This window comes from Ambystoma mexicanum, chromosome 3q, assembly GCF_040938575.1.
Source record: "Ambystoma mexicanum isolate Mex_15411 chromosome 3q, UKY_AmexF1_1, whole genome shotgun sequence".
Taxonomy (NCBI): domain Eukaryota; kingdom Metazoa; phylum Chordata; class Amphibia; order Caudata; family Ambystomatidae; genus Ambystoma; species Ambystoma mexicanum.
This window is the reverse complement of record NC_090926.1, coordinates 1059454094-1059474313: the sequence shown is the minus strand read 5'-3', so window position 1 is coordinate 1059474313 and position 20220 is coordinate 1059454094. Positions and strand designations below refer to the sequence as shown.

Sequence of the window (20220 nt, the reverse complement as noted above, 5' to 3'; positions counted from 1 at the left end):
CTGGGTGTCTGCACCTCTGAGCTGGAATGTTATGTCCACTGAGCCTAGAAGTTGTTAGTCACTGGGAAGTTTGTATTGCGTCTAACCATCTTTGTTGGGACTCCAGCCCTATGCACCCATATACCTCTGGGCCTTTTTGGTGGCACCTGAACAAATGAATGAAAGTAAATGTTGCAGGAGCCAATCCACTATTAGTATGTCCACTATAATCAGTACTATACATATTTAGAGGTAGTTCTAGGCGTGCCTTACACATAAGGGGCAGCCAATGATGCACTAATCCTTATATGTTCTATGAGTAGCTATGTTCTCTTCCCCAATTCTTTCCCTTGAGAGGTTTTGTATTTTGCCACATAGAATTACGTCGTATATGACACATATTGGGGTACAAGACCGCTGAGTAATCCAATTTGGTTTGCAAGTGTGAAAGCATCAGTCCGATGTCTGCCAGTTGAACCTGCTTTATTCAATTGATAATAAAGTAGTCCTTTGCCATATACTTGGAGCCTGTCCGATTATTTGGTCTGAGATTTATTATTGTAATTCCATATAGCAGAAGAGATGCTTCAAGGTGCTAGAGCACAATACAAATACAGAAAGCCCTCCCTACGTGATATATTTCGCTACAAGCAGCTGCCGCATCTTTCTGCCAAAATCACTAAAGGACTTTTTTTTTTAGTCAACATATTTTACTAATTGCCTTCAAGACTATTTTCTTTACCACCCAAGACATGAAACCCTCATACTGCATCATTGTCGTTTGTTTCTTTAGTCGACTTTCAAATACTTTTGAACCATTTCAGTTTCTCTATACATAAAAAGCATTTAAATGAGCCTGGTAATTGTGTGGTGCTAAAATTTAAATGTAATCTAGGAAAACTATAATGCATCAACCTTTGCAAATAACTTGTTTCGATCAATATAACGTCTTCTAATGAATAATCCAGAATCCTTTGAATCTAAATGCATATTTATAACTGTTGTACTGATAGATACTGAACTATATCTTCCATTTCTTTAATTCACCCTGTCTGTGCATCATATACCAGCTACTGTGCACCAGGTTGCACAGTGGCTGGCATATGATGGCATTCCCTGGTATATGAGCAATTACCAGAGCTTTTCATGCCACTATTTGAGAATTGATGGCACTTTCTAGGACCATGATGCGAGTACCTTGGGATGTGCCTGTAATGCCAATAAAGTGTCTCATAAATCAGAAAAACGATTGGTTCTATCGATGCAAACAACTGAAAGCATGCGCTGTGCGCATCGGTTATCCCGCAAGTCTAGAATGTGTTCCTTTTGTGAATATTAAGGGGGACCCATTATTAGGACCCTCTACCTCACTCCCAGTGCTGGCATCTGGCGGCGCTCCGAGGAGGAGGAGGAAGAATAGCTCAGGGGCAACGAGTTTGTCTTGGAAGCAAGACAACGCAGTGCAACACAGGTTTGAATCCTGATCCCGTGTTTAGAAACTACTTGTTGGTATTAAGCCTGTTATAAAAGAACAATTATACATTTTAAAAATTCATACACTGAGTTTGGATCTGCGTGCAGAACAAACTGACACAAAATCGTGGTTTCTTCGTCATGATTTATTTTTGTCTGGAGAAATCATTGATGCGAATACGTAGCACATACATGAAACATTACAAAATACAAACGCAGTGTCCAGCTTACCAGAGCTGAACGGTTCTTAGGAAAAGGGTGAAAGGGGAGAGGACAGGCATTCTGGGGTCCACAGAGATATAGGAAAATCACAGTCCATAGCATCTCCAGTATTGAGAAGCAAGGAAGAGGTGCCAGGGAGTTCAGATGTAGCGCAGAACTAGAGAGAAAGCGCCTTGTAGGCATAGAGGAGATGGAATCCAATGAGGATCGGGGAAGAAAGAGCTGCTGGGTCCTCCCAGGGGAGGGCGGGGGGTTGGAAGGAGAGCCTCAGGGTTAGCGAGAAGAGAAAAAGGCCAGGACCGCAGATGCGATGAGAACTACAAGAGGTCTGTGGCTCTGCAGATGAGGTTAAAAGGGTCAACTAAGACTATATCAAGAAAGGGAGGATAAGATGACCAGGATAGTGAGGATCCCTGAAATGGGGTCCAGGGATTTAAAAGCCTTGAGGAGCAGGGAAGTCTGCTAGGGGCAATTGTTTGGAAGCCTTGCAGGGAAGCGTGGATGGGAGCAGGGCTTCCAAAACATACTTTATTCCTGACATTACACCGGTATGCAAGTCAAGGACCAGGGAGGTGTGCAGGAAAAAACCCAAGACAAAATCCACTCCGACAGATATAAAGGAAATGAGTGAGGACCCAGTGTTGAAACACCTTCACATCCTAGCCCACCCATCACTGCCTTTCTCCATCTGACCCCAACCAAACGTTGCCCAAAGAATGAAAAGAGATAATCCAAGCTAGACAGAGGGGGTTGGCGTCTCTACTACTATTGCCCCTTTTTCCTTGTCTGGCCACTAAGACGAGTCCTCCCACTCTAGGTAGGAGAGCTCTAATACTTTCTGTAGGAGAAAGGCGTCAGATAGCACAGAATATCAGGGCTGCATCATGGGTGTGTCGAGAGCCGCCATCTTTAACAAATGAAACGGGGCCAACAAGTGAAGGCAGAAAATTAAGTACCTCTTCTCCTAAATTCCCCAGGAGACTCGTGAGCGAGGAAGCAGAAGCACGTTCACGGGGATACTGGAATTCCGGAAGCGTGGCAGTCAGGCACTGTAATGGCCCCTTAGGCGAGGCCAGTTTGCACGGACTGCTGCAAGTTTGTGGTATTTCACATTTTGTTCTTTTTCACAGACATCTATCCATTCATCCATCCAGCTAGCCGGTACACTCACTATGACAATTAAAAAGTGCCACAGGCGCGCGCAAGTGCTGCGCGTCGGTAGCACGCGCGTTCATGTGCTCATGGAAATCCTATTGTACTTGGGTGAGGTGCGGACACACGCACATAGTGTAATAGTGCTACGCCTACCACACAGACGAGGCACTAGTGCGTGGGCACACCCACGCCTTCTTGCAAGCACACCGGGCACAATTGCTCCTTCTGAGTCCAATTCTGAACTTTGGCACCACTAGTCCAACCTCTGGCCCATTACGCCAGAACTTTGATTCCAAAATATTTCCGCAGCTGCTCCAGGAAGACGAAGGTGAGGACAGTGTGAGGGACCAATCGGATGGCAGCCGGGACGAAGCCCTGCAGTGAAAGAAAAAGCATGTTGGAACACGAAAAGCACATGGCAGCAGGAAACATGTTGACGACACACCCACTGCTTCTAAACTGTAACTTTAGCACAACGGTTACATTTGTGATTTGTGCATGCAATACTGATCTCATGCCCCCTCCCCAAATGATTTGCTAATGTTTTGCAGTGTTTGTGTGCCTGGATAGTTCTAAAGATGTAGACAGTCCCTGGGTACATTCAACAAAACAAGGATTAGCAACGTCAATAGTTTGGGCTTTTGTCTAGGTATAGGATAGGCATACCATCTGGACATACGATCACAACAGCTGAACATGGGAGTGATTACCTGGGCACAGTATTTCAGTGCCTGGCAAATGCAATCTCGATCCAACACTGTTGGCTTTGTCATTGCTTGCTTTTAACAGGACTTCAGTGTAAGGGACAGATATAAATCAAGTGGCTAAAGTTACACTTGGTTAAGACTTGTTTTATTATACCAGTAGCCATTTACAGCTGCAATTAAGCCATTAGCTCCAAGCAGATTGCTTAGAAAAAACGAGCAGACCAAAGCTTGATTTTACTACTTCATAGAGCGAGCTCAAATAGATCCCAAGAAGATGAGTTTTGGGTGGGTAGGGGCAGGGAGTAGATAGGCATGGACATAAAGATTCATATCCCATGGGCAGTCAATGGGTGGGTAAATCCCAAACGGCACCCACAAGCTGCGCGTCCCCTCCTCACACCAGCTCCCTCCCAAATGTAGTGCAATGCAATAGTTTCAGCTTATAGGTGGCACTTAAGGGCCACCGAATATCCCAAACTCAACATTCTGCGCGGCCCTCAGACACACAGGAGCCCCAGCTATGCGGCCATTCACAAGAGCCGGCAGCACTAAAATGACCAAAGTCCACATCAGAAAAGTCACTGGAAGCACAGCTTGTAGAGCGTGAATGTTATTCTGCCAATGTTGTTTGTATCATTGAACCCAGCACAACATTAACCCTTCACCTCATGCCAGGTATGCACATCACTTCCAGTCTCTAGCAAACCCTCTTCCCACAGTATTACCATTTTCCCTCAGGCCCACTTAGAAATGGCAGAGTACCCAGAACAGCCACAGACGCGTGCGCGCGAATGCACACACACACGTCACGGAATGGCACGGTGTTCCTGGTGAGCTCCCGCTGTGACAGTCCCTGTACGCTTCCAGTTTGATAATCCCAGTGAACTCCCAATGTGCACAGTCCGCACTAGCCCCAAATATCGTGGGGAGCAAGCTCCCATTGAAGAGCCCTGCTTGTACTCAAAACGAAACCAAAACCCTGCTTCTGCCGTGTGCCCATGCAACATATTGGCAAACCATGTGGTGGGTCTCAGTACCCAGTACTGAGACGAGACGTTCCACATCCTCCGAGCAAGTGGGCAAGGGGACAGCAGCTTTTAGTGAGACAAGCTGTGCACAAAAGCAACAGCCGGCCCCTGTAGACGACATGCAGGGATGGGTATCCAGGGATATTACCGAATAGGGACTATCGAGATGAAACTATTTAACGAATCGCTTTTACCGAAAAAATATTGAATTTTTCTAGATATATGGGGTGGGGTAAGAGATTAAAAAGGGTGGGGAGGATGTTAGGGTGGGGTTATAAATAAAGGGAAATGGGGCGCTAGGGGGAACCCACAAATTAAAAATAAATCAAAAACATTTTTTTTTTTTAAACTTTGTTTATTTTAAATCAAGGCAGGACGACAATTACAAACATTATAAGCAGTGATTATTTAGGCATGTTGATCCCCAGTCCTTTATCCCCCCTGAGTTTCCTCTCTCCCTCCTCCCTTTGGTCCATCTGTCCCTTAGGCATTGTAGGCGGCCTCTTCCCTTCTGGGCTGTCCAGTTTGCGCCTCAGCGTCTATGTATCTTCCTCAGGGATCTCCCGGTTTTTTAAGATCCAGCGGGCCCCGGTAGGTTTATAGGTCACGGCGGGGAAGCGCTGGTCAAATTCCAGCACTGGGGCCCAGATGTTCTGGAAACGATGGAGTTCCCGCTTGTGCTGCCGTCACCTTCTCCGCTACCAGAATGTCCCAAAGTTTGGTCCACCATTGGGCCATGTGAGGGCCTTCCGGGGTTTTCCAAGCTCGGGCCACCACCGTTTTCCCTGCTAGTAGGCAGTGGGTTAGTAGTTTCGCTCTGGTCCCGGAGCGCGGGTAGGTCCCGGGAATTGGAGCTCCCAGCAAGACAGGTTCTGGTTCCAGGGGAATCGTTGTTCCGGTAATTTGTGTGATGGACCCCAGGCATGCTTTCCAGAATTATTGGCCCTTTGGGCAAGCCCACCACATGTGGAAGAAGGAGCCTGGGTGGCCGCATCCTCTCCAGCAAGAATGCTCCACCTGGGGGTTCATATGGTGAAGTCTGAGGGGCGGGTAGTACCACCGCAGCGTGATCTTGTACGCACATTCCCTATTGGTGATGCAGGTGGACGAGGTGTATGTTCTGGTCCATATGTCCACCCAGGTTTGATCCTCTATCGGGAGACCCAGGTCCGGCTCCCACTGGGCCATGCGGCGGGTTTTTGTGGTCAGGAAGTCACTTAGGAAGCGCCTGTATAGGGTGGATACTCTGCCGCGGGTTTGAAGGTCTCCCAGAGTGAGTTCTAGGGCAGTAGGAGGGCGTGTCGCTGCTTGCAGAGTTTGGGGATGTGAGCACCAGTGGCGTAATTGAATGTATGTGAATCTGTCCCTTTCCTGGAGTTGGAATTTCTCCTTGCATTGGGCGAAAGTGAGAGGTCTCCCCCCCCCCGTATACAGCTGGTCTATGGTCTCCAGCCCGCCTTTGATCCAGTTACGAAAATTGTGAGGATTCGTTCCCGGTGCGAACGTTGGATTATGGAAGACCGGGGAGCGTGGGCTCAGTCCTCTTGGCACTCCCTTTCGTTTTAGCGCCCAGTCCCAGGAGCTAAGGGTGTGTTTGGTTGATAGCAGGAGCTCTCCCCATTGGGTCCTGAGGGGGGCGGGATGTGTGGTAGAAATCGTAAGGATAGGGGCACTCGTGATTGTTCCAGCTCTACCCATCTAGGGCGGTTTGTTGTATTTTGCCATGCCTGGACCTGGGCCAGTTGGGCTGCCACTCTGTAGGCCTGCAAGTCTGGGACCCCCAGCCCTCCCAGTTTGGAACTCCCCAGCATAGTTCTGAGAGGGATTCTCGCTTTCTTACCTTTCCAGATAAAGTTCAGCATTTTTCTCTGGATCCCTCGAAGAGTTGGTGTGGGAAAACATTCGTTTTTTAAATGTTTAAACACGAATCGGAATTTTTTTGTTGAAAATGTTTTTGTTATTTATTAATATCACATGGAACTGCAGGGATGTTTAATGACTCCTACAGAGCACTCTGCAATCCTAATCCTCTTCTTAGCACTGAAAGGGTTCAATTTGTGGATAGTAGTTTTGCAAATCTCCCTTGTGAGTAAAGGAAGGTGTGGCATGGATTGTGGCCACTCTGTGGCAAAGGTCCTCTAGACCTAAAACGTGGGTCCTGGTTTTTGGCCAGTTCTTACTGGGAAAGATCTGGGGACAGCATTGTATGAATAGAAGTGGACAGAGTGAGCCCCAAAAGGGGATTTGATGTAAATACTGAAACAGTAAGGGGTGGTCGTAGGGCACCACCGTCGCCTACTCTGTTCAAGGTCAGCCAGAGATGAGGTGAACCATGCAAGGGGTACGTCTGATTCTCTGGCTATGCTCTATGGGCTGCAGAGAAGTACGTTGCGTCCTACGGTACCAAATACGGCCGACTGGTCAAGGAAGGATAACAGGGAGAGGCGTTCATTGACTGGGATTGCCTCAGGGAGCCAGGGCTCTTTCGGTTCCGTGGTGAAGGCCAGATTGACATGGGTTCAGGACATAATGTATTTCAAAATGTGACGGAGGTTGTGATGCGACTTATTCTGCCAGTATTTCAGACCGCCGGTTGGGTCAGTAGGTACCTGGTTATTCAGGGCAAGGCATGCATTTTAAGAAGGTAGACAATGAGAAGGTAAGTGGTTTGCAGTCAACCCCATTAGCTGAGCACTGTTACAGCATGGAACATGGCAGACCACAGACTCCGCCACTGCAGCTTTAATGGAGAGACAGATGCAGAGGCATTCAATGACATCTCAGAGTGCAAATATCAGAGCCTTTCAGACATTAGTCCAAGGGGCGAGAAGTCAAGCGTGCCAAGGATTCCACCACCATGTTTCAAAAGAGTGGCCGCGATGGCTGCAGAAGACAGCGTTCCATGGCTTCAGCTGGTCACCTATGGAGCCTTTGGACGAGAAATCGCTGCTAAGGTCCAAAGAATGGTCCATTTCACAGTGACTATGCGCTTAGTCTTCCTGAAAGACCCCTACCCGAGATAGATCACACCTTATTGCAACCACCTCCCCCGTAGACCCTTGAGGGCAGGACCCCTCCCACTCACTCAAAACAACAGATCAACATTATTTACATTTGTATGCTTTTTCGTCAATAGCACCTCGGATAACCCCTTTTTGTCATCCAGTGCCTCTAAACCTCACAGGAAAATGTCTAGTTAAGCACGTCTTTCCTACATTTTAAATGCTAGATTTTAGTTAACTGAAATCCGGCTCCCATTTTGAAATGGAAAGTAGCGACATAGGTTAGTACTTTTTCCGCAAGTTAAAAGTAAACGGGGATTCACTTGCGTCACCTTTATGGTTAGCACAACCGCGGCCCTGGCCTTGCCCCACTGCCATAAAGACGAGCAAGCATTTTGTTGGAGTCCTATTTGCGCCCTGTACATGATATCAACTGGGCTCTGCTAATGACCTGACCTGGCACTTGCTAAGCCTAGATCATACCTCCAGCTTACTCAAGGCTGGTAATAATGCTGTAATACCAGTAGAGACCACAGCGGCGTGTTACTCCAGAGCTTGGCTCTACTGAGCTCCAACGGTCTGGCAAACCATTTCCATCAGAGGCAAGCAGGGCTCAAGAGGAGGGAACACGCGGGGGGGACGGAGTCCACCCACTTTTTTCAGAGGGTGGACTCAGACCCCCCAGCTAAAATTAGAAACATTGAAGGTCCTCTTTGAATGGATGCATTAAAGCCGACCACATGGATCAAATCATAGTTGTCAAGTTTGTAGGCCAGACACTTCACCACTGCACTATATAACCTGATGAAAGATAAACAGCTAAAGGTGAAATGTCCCATTTCGGTACTGCAAGTCCTAGGGAAAACATTTGTATCGGTTCTTGGAGTTTAAAACATGCACACCTTTTAACATTTCCAAAAACACTATTAAAGGAAAATATCCTCTCTTTGTTTTGTGTGTGTGTTGATTTTATGAAAGGCAAATGCCATTCGTCCTGTGCAATTTGGGTGGTTATGCAAAGCCAATTTAATGAAATGTGCATATTTCACCTTGATATGCTAATTTCTGGCGACATCACATCCCATTGCATTTGTTGAGGAGTCCCCCACTTTAATTTTTAGGACTTGACCCCTGCGGGCAAGAGATCCGGGTGGCGGAGAGCAGTGGTTGTAGACCCCAGTCCTCTAAACTGTTCCGGTTCCTGGACGGTTTACCATCTTTATCAAGCCCCTTCTCAGAGCACAGCCCATTCCTGGCAATTTAATCAATTTCTCTGGGTTGCTCCCCAACCTCTCCCCATAAAGATGTGCATGGACCACTGTATCGCTACCTCGCAGTACCCGGCTTATACCCACAGCGATGTATATATTGCACAACAAGGATTTTTACATTTCCCCTTAAACCGCAAGATGGTAACAATTTTCATCATTGCAATACATAAATGTTGTCGCGCTCTAGCCCAGACAGGTGCCTCTGTCCGCCACCTCACTTCCACTGGAGAGGGCAGCTAATATCCGCAATACTCCTCTGGGCAGTGCTGCTGCAGGATAGCCGTGTCCCCTGAAGACCACCAGGTACTCACCTTGTAAAACGCTAAGGGTCCCAGCCTGGCCGTCTCAATGGCACAGTGTCCAACGCCCTGAGAACAAAAGGTAACAATGCGTGTTAGAAGCCAACATTAGCCTGTGTGTACACGTGCTTGCACTGTGTGGCACATCATACATGGCAGACATGTGTTGCATTGTACAGTCACAGTGTGGTGCTACATCGCCCAACTGACTGCACAGGTGGATGGACCATGCATCTAGTGTTTCTACAAGATTTATGTCATTTCACCAATACATTCCAACAAAATTCTAACACTACAATTATTGCTGAAGTTCAGTTCAAAGCCCTTACACTTTAATACATCTGAGGTACCCCTCCATGAAAGACTTGCGCTGTTCAATATTTACTCCCCACACCTGATCCCGCCACCCAACTTCCTCCTGCCATCCCCCATATAGTTCTTCCTATCCTGTCTGGAAAATACTTCAACTTCTCTTTCACCTCCTCCCTTTTCAACTTTGTGAAACGCTCCGAAACCACCTGGTTAGGGCCGGCACCGGGCAAAACGTCAAAATAAAAAAAAATAATTCTTCGATGTATGCAGAAAGCCCATTTGTAATCAGCATTAATAACATGCGTGCCATGCATTGTGTTCACCTGCACATACTGGCATAACCAAATACCTCCTGTATTATCCAATAACAAATCAGTGCTTGTCATCGTATTGTCACTTGCTTGTACTGTGTGCCGACTGTAAGGACAGACGTTTGTGCAAACCGTCCCTGCAGCCTCTGCAAACCGCCCCTGCAGCCGCTGCAAACCGCCCCTGCTCCACACGCATGCATACACATTCTTACACCAGGCGAGCAGTACTTATCCGGTGAGCATTTATCACCTTCTGCAATTCAAGGGAGGCAAACTTAGGCCCGGATTCATGGAATTATTTTCGTGCGATTCTGCCCGCAAACCCCATTCATCAAATAGGGATTTGCGGGTAGAATGGCATGCAAATCCCCCTTTTACACGAATCAGGGGCTTAATATGCATTGACCACATTTCACCCACATATAAGCCAGTCCAGGAGATCCAGCCCCTGCTGCAGGCAGATCAAACACCAACACGCCCTGGGACGTTTCTTACGTTAGCCATGCATTAATGTCGGATACAGCGCGCTCCATGACTACGGGGTGGCCATTTGGTCGTCGCTTGGAGATGCACTGCTGTGCATTTATACCGCAGCAATGCTCAATCCTGTGCTGACTTGTTCTGGCTGCCCGGGTGTTTAGAGTGCATAGTATATTTATTCCCTCACCTAAGATTTTCTCTTGCCTACCTTTGTTCCAGGTCTCCTTTCAGTGGAGGTCCTTAACTAGCATCATTGCGGTCTTACTATTTCCCAACCATTCCACTGGAGACACTGTAACTGTAAGGGAGCTACGCTTTAAATCTGAATTGTATCTTACATGTTGGTTATGACCAACCTTATTTGCCACAAAGAAGGGCATGGCACAAAACATGCATTGGCATATGTTGGCGCTCATTGATTGCCTTATAGAAGAGATTACTAGAAATCCCGGTCACTAAAGCATTGTAGATGACCGACTAATCAAGGTTTCTGTTGATAACTAGGTTCCATGGAAGAGATTATCAAGACTCGACTGTTTATTGATGGTGATAAGAAAAGACAATACACATGTACTTGCTTCAATGGGATCTTATCCATCAATACTAGGGATTATTTTCTCTTTCTTACAGATGGTATGTCAGCACGTAACGTCCCCGGGCGCCAGCAGGGATTCTGTATCAGTTCATTTAGCACTCCTCTCGGGGGAGGTGAGAATGTATATTTGCATAATATTCTGGCCGCCCCATGAAGGACTTGAATTGTTCTCTGGGTGTGGCACTTTAATGATTGCCTCCAGTAAATGAGTTTTGGCTTGATCACTTCCGCCGCCACGTTGCACCTTAGGTTCTCTACCTCTGACTGTAGGAGAATTCACGTGGCTCTGACCAAGTTGAAACCAGCTACTCAACGTATATCTGAGCGTCGCCCTGAAAGTCTACCACTTGGGCGATGCTCTTGAAAATATGGTCCATTATTCTTTTCAACACTGAAACGGCTAACACATGAACCGCGTTCTAGTGTGGTAAAAGTCACACACGTCGTGATGGATGCAGTGAGCAATTTTTCACTATGCGCAAGCAGATTTAACATTTAACCAGTTGCGATATGCTGAGACCATGATCATTATCCTTTATAATATTGCTGTCCAAACTTTGAAGATCAACACACAGTTTTTAGAATCCCATTTGTGAATCAGGACCAACAGCTTTACCCATTCTACCGCTTCTACGGCTTCGATAGTCGGATCTTCAAGAACTTTCTTGTGTGTTATGCACTTTGGCAGGTGCTTTATGTGAATGGCTTATCTGAGCAGCTTGTATTGTGCTTGCTCCTGCCCCTTTCCAGAATAATGCTTGCATTTCACTCCACGAAGATTCACTGACAGTTTGAATTTGCACTTTTCTGCATAGATTCAATTTTCTTTTATAATTTGGTTTGATGCCATTGCTCACCTGACCTCGAACGCAATTGTGCTTTATATGTATCCTAGCAGGTGAACCTTCGACCCCTCCATAAGCTCCTGGGTGGAAATCTGATTTCTTTAGGTTATTCTTCTCGTTTCACGTCATTTCCTTGTACCTGGTCAGCTTGTCATGGTGTAGTCGGTCGGATCCAGAATCGGCCACTGCCCTACTCTTTGCCTCAATCTTTGGATTGTTGTGTAGCTCCCTCTTCCTTTTGGTTTTCCAAGCCTGCACGGCCAAGACCAAACCTGCATCACTAGAAGGATTGCTGCTTTGAGATACTTCTTGGATTGCCGCCTCTTGTTTCTAGTATTTGGCCCTGCATACCTAGGCAATATGACTGTTTCAAATGTGTATTGAACATGTTCTGTCCTGTTCGGGTCGTCTCATCCCAAAAAGGAAGGTTGCACCCAATGCATGCTCTGATGCAGTTTTTTCTGACTTGTGGCTCGCGACACCCTTCCTTCTCTTTGTACTTCATCTTATTTCTTTTAGTGGACCTCTTTGTTATGTTATGTAATGTTACGTTACCTAATTTTGACATTACTTTTTTCAGTATCTACATCGTACACCGTTTCTTCTGCCGCTCTGGCTCTCGTCATTGCTCCTTCTAAACTTGGGTCTTTGAGGAGCTTTTACTACATTTTGGAGTTATTACAATACATAGAAATCCGATCAGGAACTATTGTATCTAGAGTTTTTTTTTAAATCACATTATATCAAATGTTCTCTTAAAGCCACAACACAGTCAGCTGGATCGTGATTGGCCAGTTTCCTAGTGAACACTCCCAAGTGATGGATAGCTCAAATAGGCTTGAAATTAAATTTTCTCGAACCTCTTCTTTGCCACCTCAAATACATCTGTTTCATCGGTTGATAAACCTTCAAACATTCTCCGGCCTGGGAAGCCCAGATTATTTAGTAAACTGAGAAAGCAGATACATCTACAGCATCAAATGTGCAATTTCCCTGTCCTTTGGTGGGAGGAAAGGAGAGTACCAGCACTATGCATTGCTGGATATGTTCGCTCACTATTCCTTTACTTGCCTGGAGAGAATCCCACCTCCAGGGCCGGTCTTAATGGCGGCAGTACCCCGGGCAGTGAAACAAAAATGTGGTGTCCAACCCCCACCCTTTTCAATGTCAAGAGATGGGGGGGGCACATTTATTTGTACTCCCACCCCTGCACCTGAGCAGGGACTTAATCACTGGAATAGGGATTGTTATTAAATGCACCCCCACTCCTGCGTTGGAAAACACGCCACCAGCGCAATAAGCTGGGCGCATTTAATTTCAATAGGGCGCCTGTCGCACCTTCTCCCACCACACCAGCTTGGGGGTCGTGGGGGACCTTGAAAGACTCCCCTGAGCCGGCGTGGTGTGGGATATATTGACCCACCTTTTCTCTGCCATGCGGCACCCCTGTGTTCTGATGGAGCCAGAATTATCAAAATGGCCGCAAACCCCTTGTGCGCATCAAAACCTATGAAAATCGCGCTTTGCAACATGAAAAGATGGTTGTCAGTGGGGGAACAGAGAGCTCACTCCTGAAATATGTCACTGGACTTCACAACAAGTAAAAATGGAGCACAGAGGGAAAAGCGGTGCTTTGCTGAAAGAAATCCAAAATCTTGCTTTTAAATCCTTTTTCTTGGTTGCTGAAACTGCAGAATGTCGGTACAAGACACCCTCAAACATCCAATATTCTTGCTAGGTGCTACAATTCACTTAGTTCAAGAAATCATTGTGAACTTACAATGTCCTGCAAAGCTGAAATTGTCATAAAAAAACATCCACAGCAAAAGTTGCCTGCCTGTGAAATCTGTCAAAATTTGGGTGCGGTACCCTCCGCCGCCTGAATTACAGCTGTCAGGAGCCTGCACGATAGAATTTAAACTTGTACAACTGAAATCAAATGGTTGAAAACTAAGTGTCTTGTTCCTGATAGTAACCTATGTGTAATTGTTTAATCCCATGGTGTGAAACCTAGAATGAGAATTCAACTGATATTTTGAAATCCCAAGTTTGGTTAAGCAAAGGAAAAATGCAACAGAATAACATTTGAATTTAAGCCTGGCTGATCTGCAAGAACTTGAAAGGCAGGTTTCTTCCCAGAAGGAGAACACTTCCCCCCCCACCCCCCAGCTGAAACTCACGGGGAGGTGCCAATTACTGGGGAGCCAGAAGGAGACAAAGGACTTCTTCCAGCTCAAGGAGATGCTAATTATGAAGGGTCGTAAATGGCCTCTGCCAGGAGGAACTGGGAGGAGACTGCAAAGAGAGGAGGAGGCGGAGACAAACAACCATTTGTTGATTCACAAGGACAAAAAGCACATTTTTAAAAGACTAATAATTTACTGATTAAAATTGTGAAAAATATGTAAACAGATTTGTGAATCTAATTTTTGGCTGCACGCGTTAAGAGGTGTCAGAACTTTGTGATATGTCCTGGGAAGAAACGGCGGAAAAAATGGTTTTACACCAAATGGATTATTGCCAAAGTATGAAACTGTACACGCTTAGGACCATATACAATGCGCACATTTGTAGAAAGTTGCTCCGAAATTGGACATTGTGTTCCGGGCAAAAAGGGCAAAATTCTGTTATAAGCAGACACAAGGTCTAACAGCGACAGGGTTTGGAGGAGTATCTGCTACACAAAATATGTAAACTGTATATGTGATTGTTATAGAGATTGCACACATGGAAATATGTACTGCACCAAAAGCAGATTTTGTGTTCAAGAGGCTAGGGGTGGACTCTAGGCCTCGTAAACCCACATCATAAAGGTGACACCCTGTTTTCTCCTCCTATCAAGGAAGAGAGGAGACCCTGACCAATCCCTGGAAAGCGGGCGCGCTTAGGATAAACCAGCACACACTCCCCTTTATCATAAGCATAAACAGAGACAGCTCAGGGATGGAAAAGACACACAGATTCACCCACTATCCTGATCCTGGAGAGGCACCCTGAAGCAGAACCATCCATCTTGCTTACTCCGGACTCCAGAAACTTGGCAAGCAGAAAGGCCCATTATATAGCTGAACCATTTTCAGCTAGGCCTTAAAAGGGGAACAAAACAAACAGCCGGGCTGTGCTGTACTGCTTCCCCGCTCAAACAATTATCATCAAAACCAAAAGATCCAATCCAGTTGTGCATTGCTGTGACCAGAGAGCGGTGACCAGAGCTATTGCAGACCCGATCCTGTCCTGTGCCGTGCTGTGAACAGACCCAGTCCAATCCGGTGTACCCAGCTGTCTATCCCAGAACCAGGTTCCCTTCCCGGACCATAAATCTTGACGGACCAGAATCCTGATGGTTCCGTTTCAAAACAGATCTAGTGAGTATCTATAGATAGGACTGTGCCACTAGCATATGTACTGCCCATAGTTAATCCCCATCTTAAAACCATCCTCTCTTGTCTTCAGAACCTGTATTGTTAGAAATATTTTTGAATTGTCAGAGCTTTTCTTGTGCTAAATTTCTCCCATTGGTTTTCTAAAATCATAAATCATTAGTGCTGTGAATAAATAAATTGAATCCCAGAAAGAAAGTGAGTATCCACCACGTGAAGGCTCCTGGAGATTCATGTGTGGCATTCTCTTTTTCTATAGTCATAATCTAGTATAAGAAATCTCATTTGTCTTTTAAAAGTGCATTCCTGCTTTCCATTCTTGCGCCTATCTGAAAAAAACGACCTCCACTAAAACGTCCATAACTTCCTCAATTTCTGTGCTAGAAACAAAGTTTCAACTTCTGCGTGTAGCTAACATCCTCAGCTTCCATGGAACCTAATCCATATAGTTCTCCCGCAATCGTGATTACTGCGCGCTGAAAAGTTTGCAGCGAATCTCGTTTATGGAAAATGTTGACACGTGTAAAACAGCTTTTGATTGCTCCCGACCTCAGTTTTAAGATTTCACATTGTTTTTTAGTATCAAATCATTGCTAGTGTTTGTCTGCAACTATCCAAAGCGGCTCCCATTAGAATTTAAACAATTTCAGCAATTTAAACCATATTTCGTGTTTTTCCCCATTCCATTCTCAGATAACTTTAAAACCATTTTGACAGGTTGCCAATCAATTCTGTTTTTCTCTTGTGTTGAGGGGGAAATTGGGAGTGAAATATTGTTTGAATTTTGCCATTCCTGAAACCGGTTCTCACCTCCTATCTCTTTACATTGTCTATTGGGGGGGTTGAAGGGTGCAGGGGGAAATAGTAACCACACTGCTATCTGTTCGGAACACACACACAAAAGTATTTGTATTTATTTTTGTTTATATAGCACTTTACACCAAAGTGCTGCACATTATTACAACAGGATACATAAGATAATAACTTTGTAACATTAACAGTAACAGTAGAAGCAATTAAATTGAGAATCAGGCCAACAACACAATAAGTAGAGCAATTAACTGGAGGATGAAGGAGAGAGGTGCAGTAGAATTGAGAGGGAGAGGGGAGAGGGGGAAGGGAAATAATTAGTTCTGTGCTGAATTGTTTTGCTCACTATTGCTCCTTGTGATTAAAGAGATTGCTTAGTGTTACATCACCCCATTGGTGATTATTGTATACCCATTAAAACATAGTGTGATTGAATTGTGAATACATAAATAAATATTTTAACTTTGCAGACCAGCCCGATTCCTGGTTCAGTGTGACCGGGGAGGGGGGGGTGCGTTCCAGGAGAGGGGCATGATATGAGTGGTAGATCGCTCAGAATAAAATAACTTTTAGACACAAATAAATAAGTATTTCAGTTGTGCATTACACGCTAGGTGTTGACTTTGGTGAAGTGCCAGTTTGAAATCAATTAAAAGTGTCAGGGGTGTGGGGGGGGGGCTAATGGTGCCCCGGGTAGCCCTGCCCACCTCCTCCACATTGAAATAATTCATGATGCATTCACATTGTCCAGTTGTATTCACAAATGCAGTTAGAAGGCGTTCACAACACTCGACTGTGGATCAGCAACCGTGGGAAGGAACAGGGGGTGCTGGAGTTGCGCGCTCCAAGCCCCGCTCTGGAGTCTTGGGCACCTGCGCGATGCGCTCTCCCTCTTGCTCGCAGCTTTTCCATTTGTGCGCCGGAAATGACAATTAGATTGTCAAATACATAAACTATTTTCTGACCATGGAATAATTCTTTCAAGAAAAGAGCCCCCTATATTATCGCAAGAGAGGGGGACAGGCCAGACTAAATATGGGCCCAGGGCCCATTTCAACATGATGGTTGGGGGGATGTCAGTGCTCATCGCTGGTGACGTATCAGTGTAGCAGCGTGTCACAGTTCCATCAGCACTGAGGCTTTGCAGTCGCGTGCATTCGTTAGTACCGAGATGCTCGCGCACGCGCATTTTCTGCACAGTGGTGAGTTTTGAGATTATGGAGGTGGTTTGGTAGTTACAGTGTCGGAATTCCCGTTTGCGTTTTATACAGGTGTTACACTCACAAAGTAGGTGTATTAAATGGTGTTAGTGTAAAAGGTGGAAAGGAAGCTTGGATGCTCTTGCATGAGCGTGCCAGTGGTGCGCTACTTGCAGTGTTAAGGGCTTTGTGGCACCCACAAGCCGCATGCCAACTCACCCGGTATTCCCCCTTTGAATTCATCAGCCGGGTTTTCAGGACGTCCATGGGTTGGCAAAGGAATGTGGCACATCCGCCCTGTAGGGAGACAAAACAGAGGGCATCAGAGGGTGGGTGGCACAAGCGCATGGCGGAGTTCCTGAGCGTATTTCTTCATTGCGTTTTTTAATGCACTGTCATTTTTGAACCCTTAGAACTGGGAAGTACCTCATCATGGGGCTGGCTCGACAGTAATCCGTGGTAACGCCAACCACACTTGCCTCGACTACCTTTAGATCGACTCCCGGTGGTCGTACGACCATCTATGTTAATGGGGGTGTGGTGGGGAGTCAATCACTTGGACTTTCTGGATACCGACCTATTCATTTGCTTTCACAAGTTACCTCTCGCTCATCATTTCTGGTGATATCAATGTTGATACTGCCGGAGCTCCATCCAAATAAGCACATGGAGTTGCTGATTGAACACAACACACCCCCCTCCACCCCCACCCCCAATGCCCAAGCTTCCTGAGGCTGCAACTTTCCATAGGGAGTTCAACCAATAGGAGCTCCCCTCTCCCCCCAATGCCCAAGCTCCCCAAGGCTGCAACCTTTCTTACCTGTAAGTCAGTTCTTCAGGACGTCAAAGCTGCTGTTTGTGGTTTTCGGCTCTATGATCTTGCTCTTACCCATCTCTGAGCTCTGGTATCTTTCTATACCCTTCTTGCTCTCGCTGCTCTTCTCAGTTTCTATTGGTGATACCTCATCCCCCTTGTGCTCAATCTCGCTTTTGTACTTTCACGCTTTTAGCCCCTCTTCACCTGAGCGCTCTTCCTTACTCTCTTCATTCTAGTTCTGTCTATTCTTTATTTCGTGGGTTGCTGAAGTCTCATTTGCTGAAACATCCCTGAATGATTGTTTTCTGAATTTTGTGTTTATTCATTTTTATTGTACATCTCTCATCTGTAGAGCACCTTGTCTTAAGGTGCTTTATAAAATACAAATAAAACACTAAATACAAATTCTAAACATTTCAACCATCACTCGTTTTGCCTTTAAGAGCCAAGTGCCATTGCTGCTTCTCTCTAAAAAGCCCAATGAGACAGTCTCTTTCAAGAGTTCTGCACAAATACGTCTGTCTAGCACCAGATAACTCCTTCATGGAGCTTACTATCATTGCCTCCAGACTCCCCACCTCCACAAACACCCCCCACCCCCGTCCCGCCAGAGCAGAGCTCCACTCTGCGTGTGCCCACTTTCTATGTCTCATAAGAGTGCAGCACCTCAGTCCCGGCATTTCCTCGATGGGCCCGCCCACACCCTCTTTGGTGAACAGCCCAAGACTTACAGCGATGAAGCTGGCCAGAAAGTGGGTGAATATGTTGTCCGAGAGGACTCCTGTGGTCAACACCAACTGCTTGGCCTGGTCATAGCACGCAAGCTGGAAGGGAAAAACAACAAGGTCAAACAGCAACAGAGGAGGGCAATGGGTTGGCTGGTGAGAGAATGAAGGGTAGGAGCAGGCAGTGGAAAAGAATGCACAGAAGGACAGTAACAAACTGGAGAAAATAATAAGGATAACAAGAAAATTGCCGCTTGGAAAAGGGAAGTGAGCAGCATGGAACAGCAACTGTGATGATAGGAGCATAGATGGGATTGATGGATGGTGGATAAGAGAAATAGAGACATGAAAGATGGAAACAAAACGGGGGCCGGTAAAGAGGGGTGAGCTGTAAGGAAAAGGACACTCACAGCGAGCAGACACTATAGGAAACCGCAATGTGGCCGCGAGTGTCGACGGCTGATGGGTAAGTTTCTCACCTGCCCTACTGTGACCAAGGCTCCTCGGCTGGCTGCCATGCTTCCTCCGGAAAATAACTTCTTCAGCCCCTCTGAGGAGAAAGGAGTAAGGATCAGAATCCAGTCATGGAGGACAAAATATCAGGTCTGTCGCATCACCTGTTTTTTCTCTGCACCGCAACACCCTCTGATTGGGGTGCCCCAAAATAGTTTGTGCGACGCACCCCCCCCCAGATCCCACTACACATTGGGCAGTTTAGCACAGGCCAAAACAGCAGCACCAAGCTCAAATATCTACCCCAGATCGCCTTTATAAACCCCTATGGGCAGCCTGTGTGGTGAACACATCTAAAGCTTAGTGTTTCTAGGACTTTCTAGTCTATGAGGTATAGAGTCCTGCTTCTCCAAAGTCATGTCATGTCTATCCAACGGGTAAGGAGACTGAGCTCTTTAAAGACTCAGGCAGTTGAACTTTCTCCAAAATCTACTGACGTTTAGCATATTTTTTGTAGGAGCGTGCCAGCATGTTGTTGATATGGGAACGATGGACTGAAATGAGAAGGGAATAGTTTCTTACCTGTAACTCAATTTCTCCAGCATTGGTATCGTTCATGGATTCACATGCTTAGAATATTCCCCGTCGATAGACTGGGAACCCTCGGTGAGCTTATAAAGCCGTTTCCCATAGGAAAATGTTAGACACTTTCGTGTCCTATCTACGTCGTTTTGGGCCCCGCACGCACGCCCCACTAGGACGTAGCGGTATAAATGCCCCACCCCCGCGGCTCCCTTCATATTTTGACCCCTCCAAAGCAGAATGGGGTGAAACCAAGAACTACAAGACGATTGCATTTAGGGGAGGCTGGCGGGCGCATGTGAATCCATGAAAGTTTAAATGCTGGAGAAATGGAGTTACAGGTAAGAAACTATTCCCTTCTCCAGCATTGGATCTTTCATGGATTCACATGCTTAGAATAGAATGCACAGCAATGATACTGAAAAAAGGAGGAGGTGTGAATGCAATCCGGCACCCACCCCATCCTGCATATAGCGAATCACGTTTACATAAGATTCGAATATAAAGTGTGCCACAGTAACTGCACAGAGCAATATCCATATAAAGCAATAATACATTTATATATCTATATATAT

The 20220-nt window shown here is 46.1% G+C and overlaps 1 protein-coding gene across 4 annotated transcripts in view; it reads right to left on the bottom strand.

The window, feature by feature from the left end:
• Positions 1-1583: 1583 nt before the first annotated feature.
• The window catches only part of SLC25A10 (solute carrier family 25 member 10), a 257944-nt gene continuing 239307 nt past the window's right edge, over positions 1584-20220 (bottom strand). For all 4 annotated transcript variants that reach the window (XM_069655277.1, XM_069655279.1, XM_069655281.1 and 1 more), the window contains exons 7-11: positions 19090-19160; positions 18617-18709; positions 17288-17365; positions 9149-9205; positions 1584-3204 (exon numbers count right to left, since the gene is read on the bottom strand). In XM_069655277.1, coding sequence (XP_069511378.1) covers positions 3103-3204; positions 9149-9205; positions 17288-17365; positions 18617-18709; positions 19090-19160 — 401 coding nt within the window. In that variant the 3' untranslated portion in view covers positions 1584-3102. The remainder of the gene's footprint in view (positions 3205-9148; positions 9206-17287; positions 17366-18616; positions 18710-19089; positions 19161-20220) is intronic.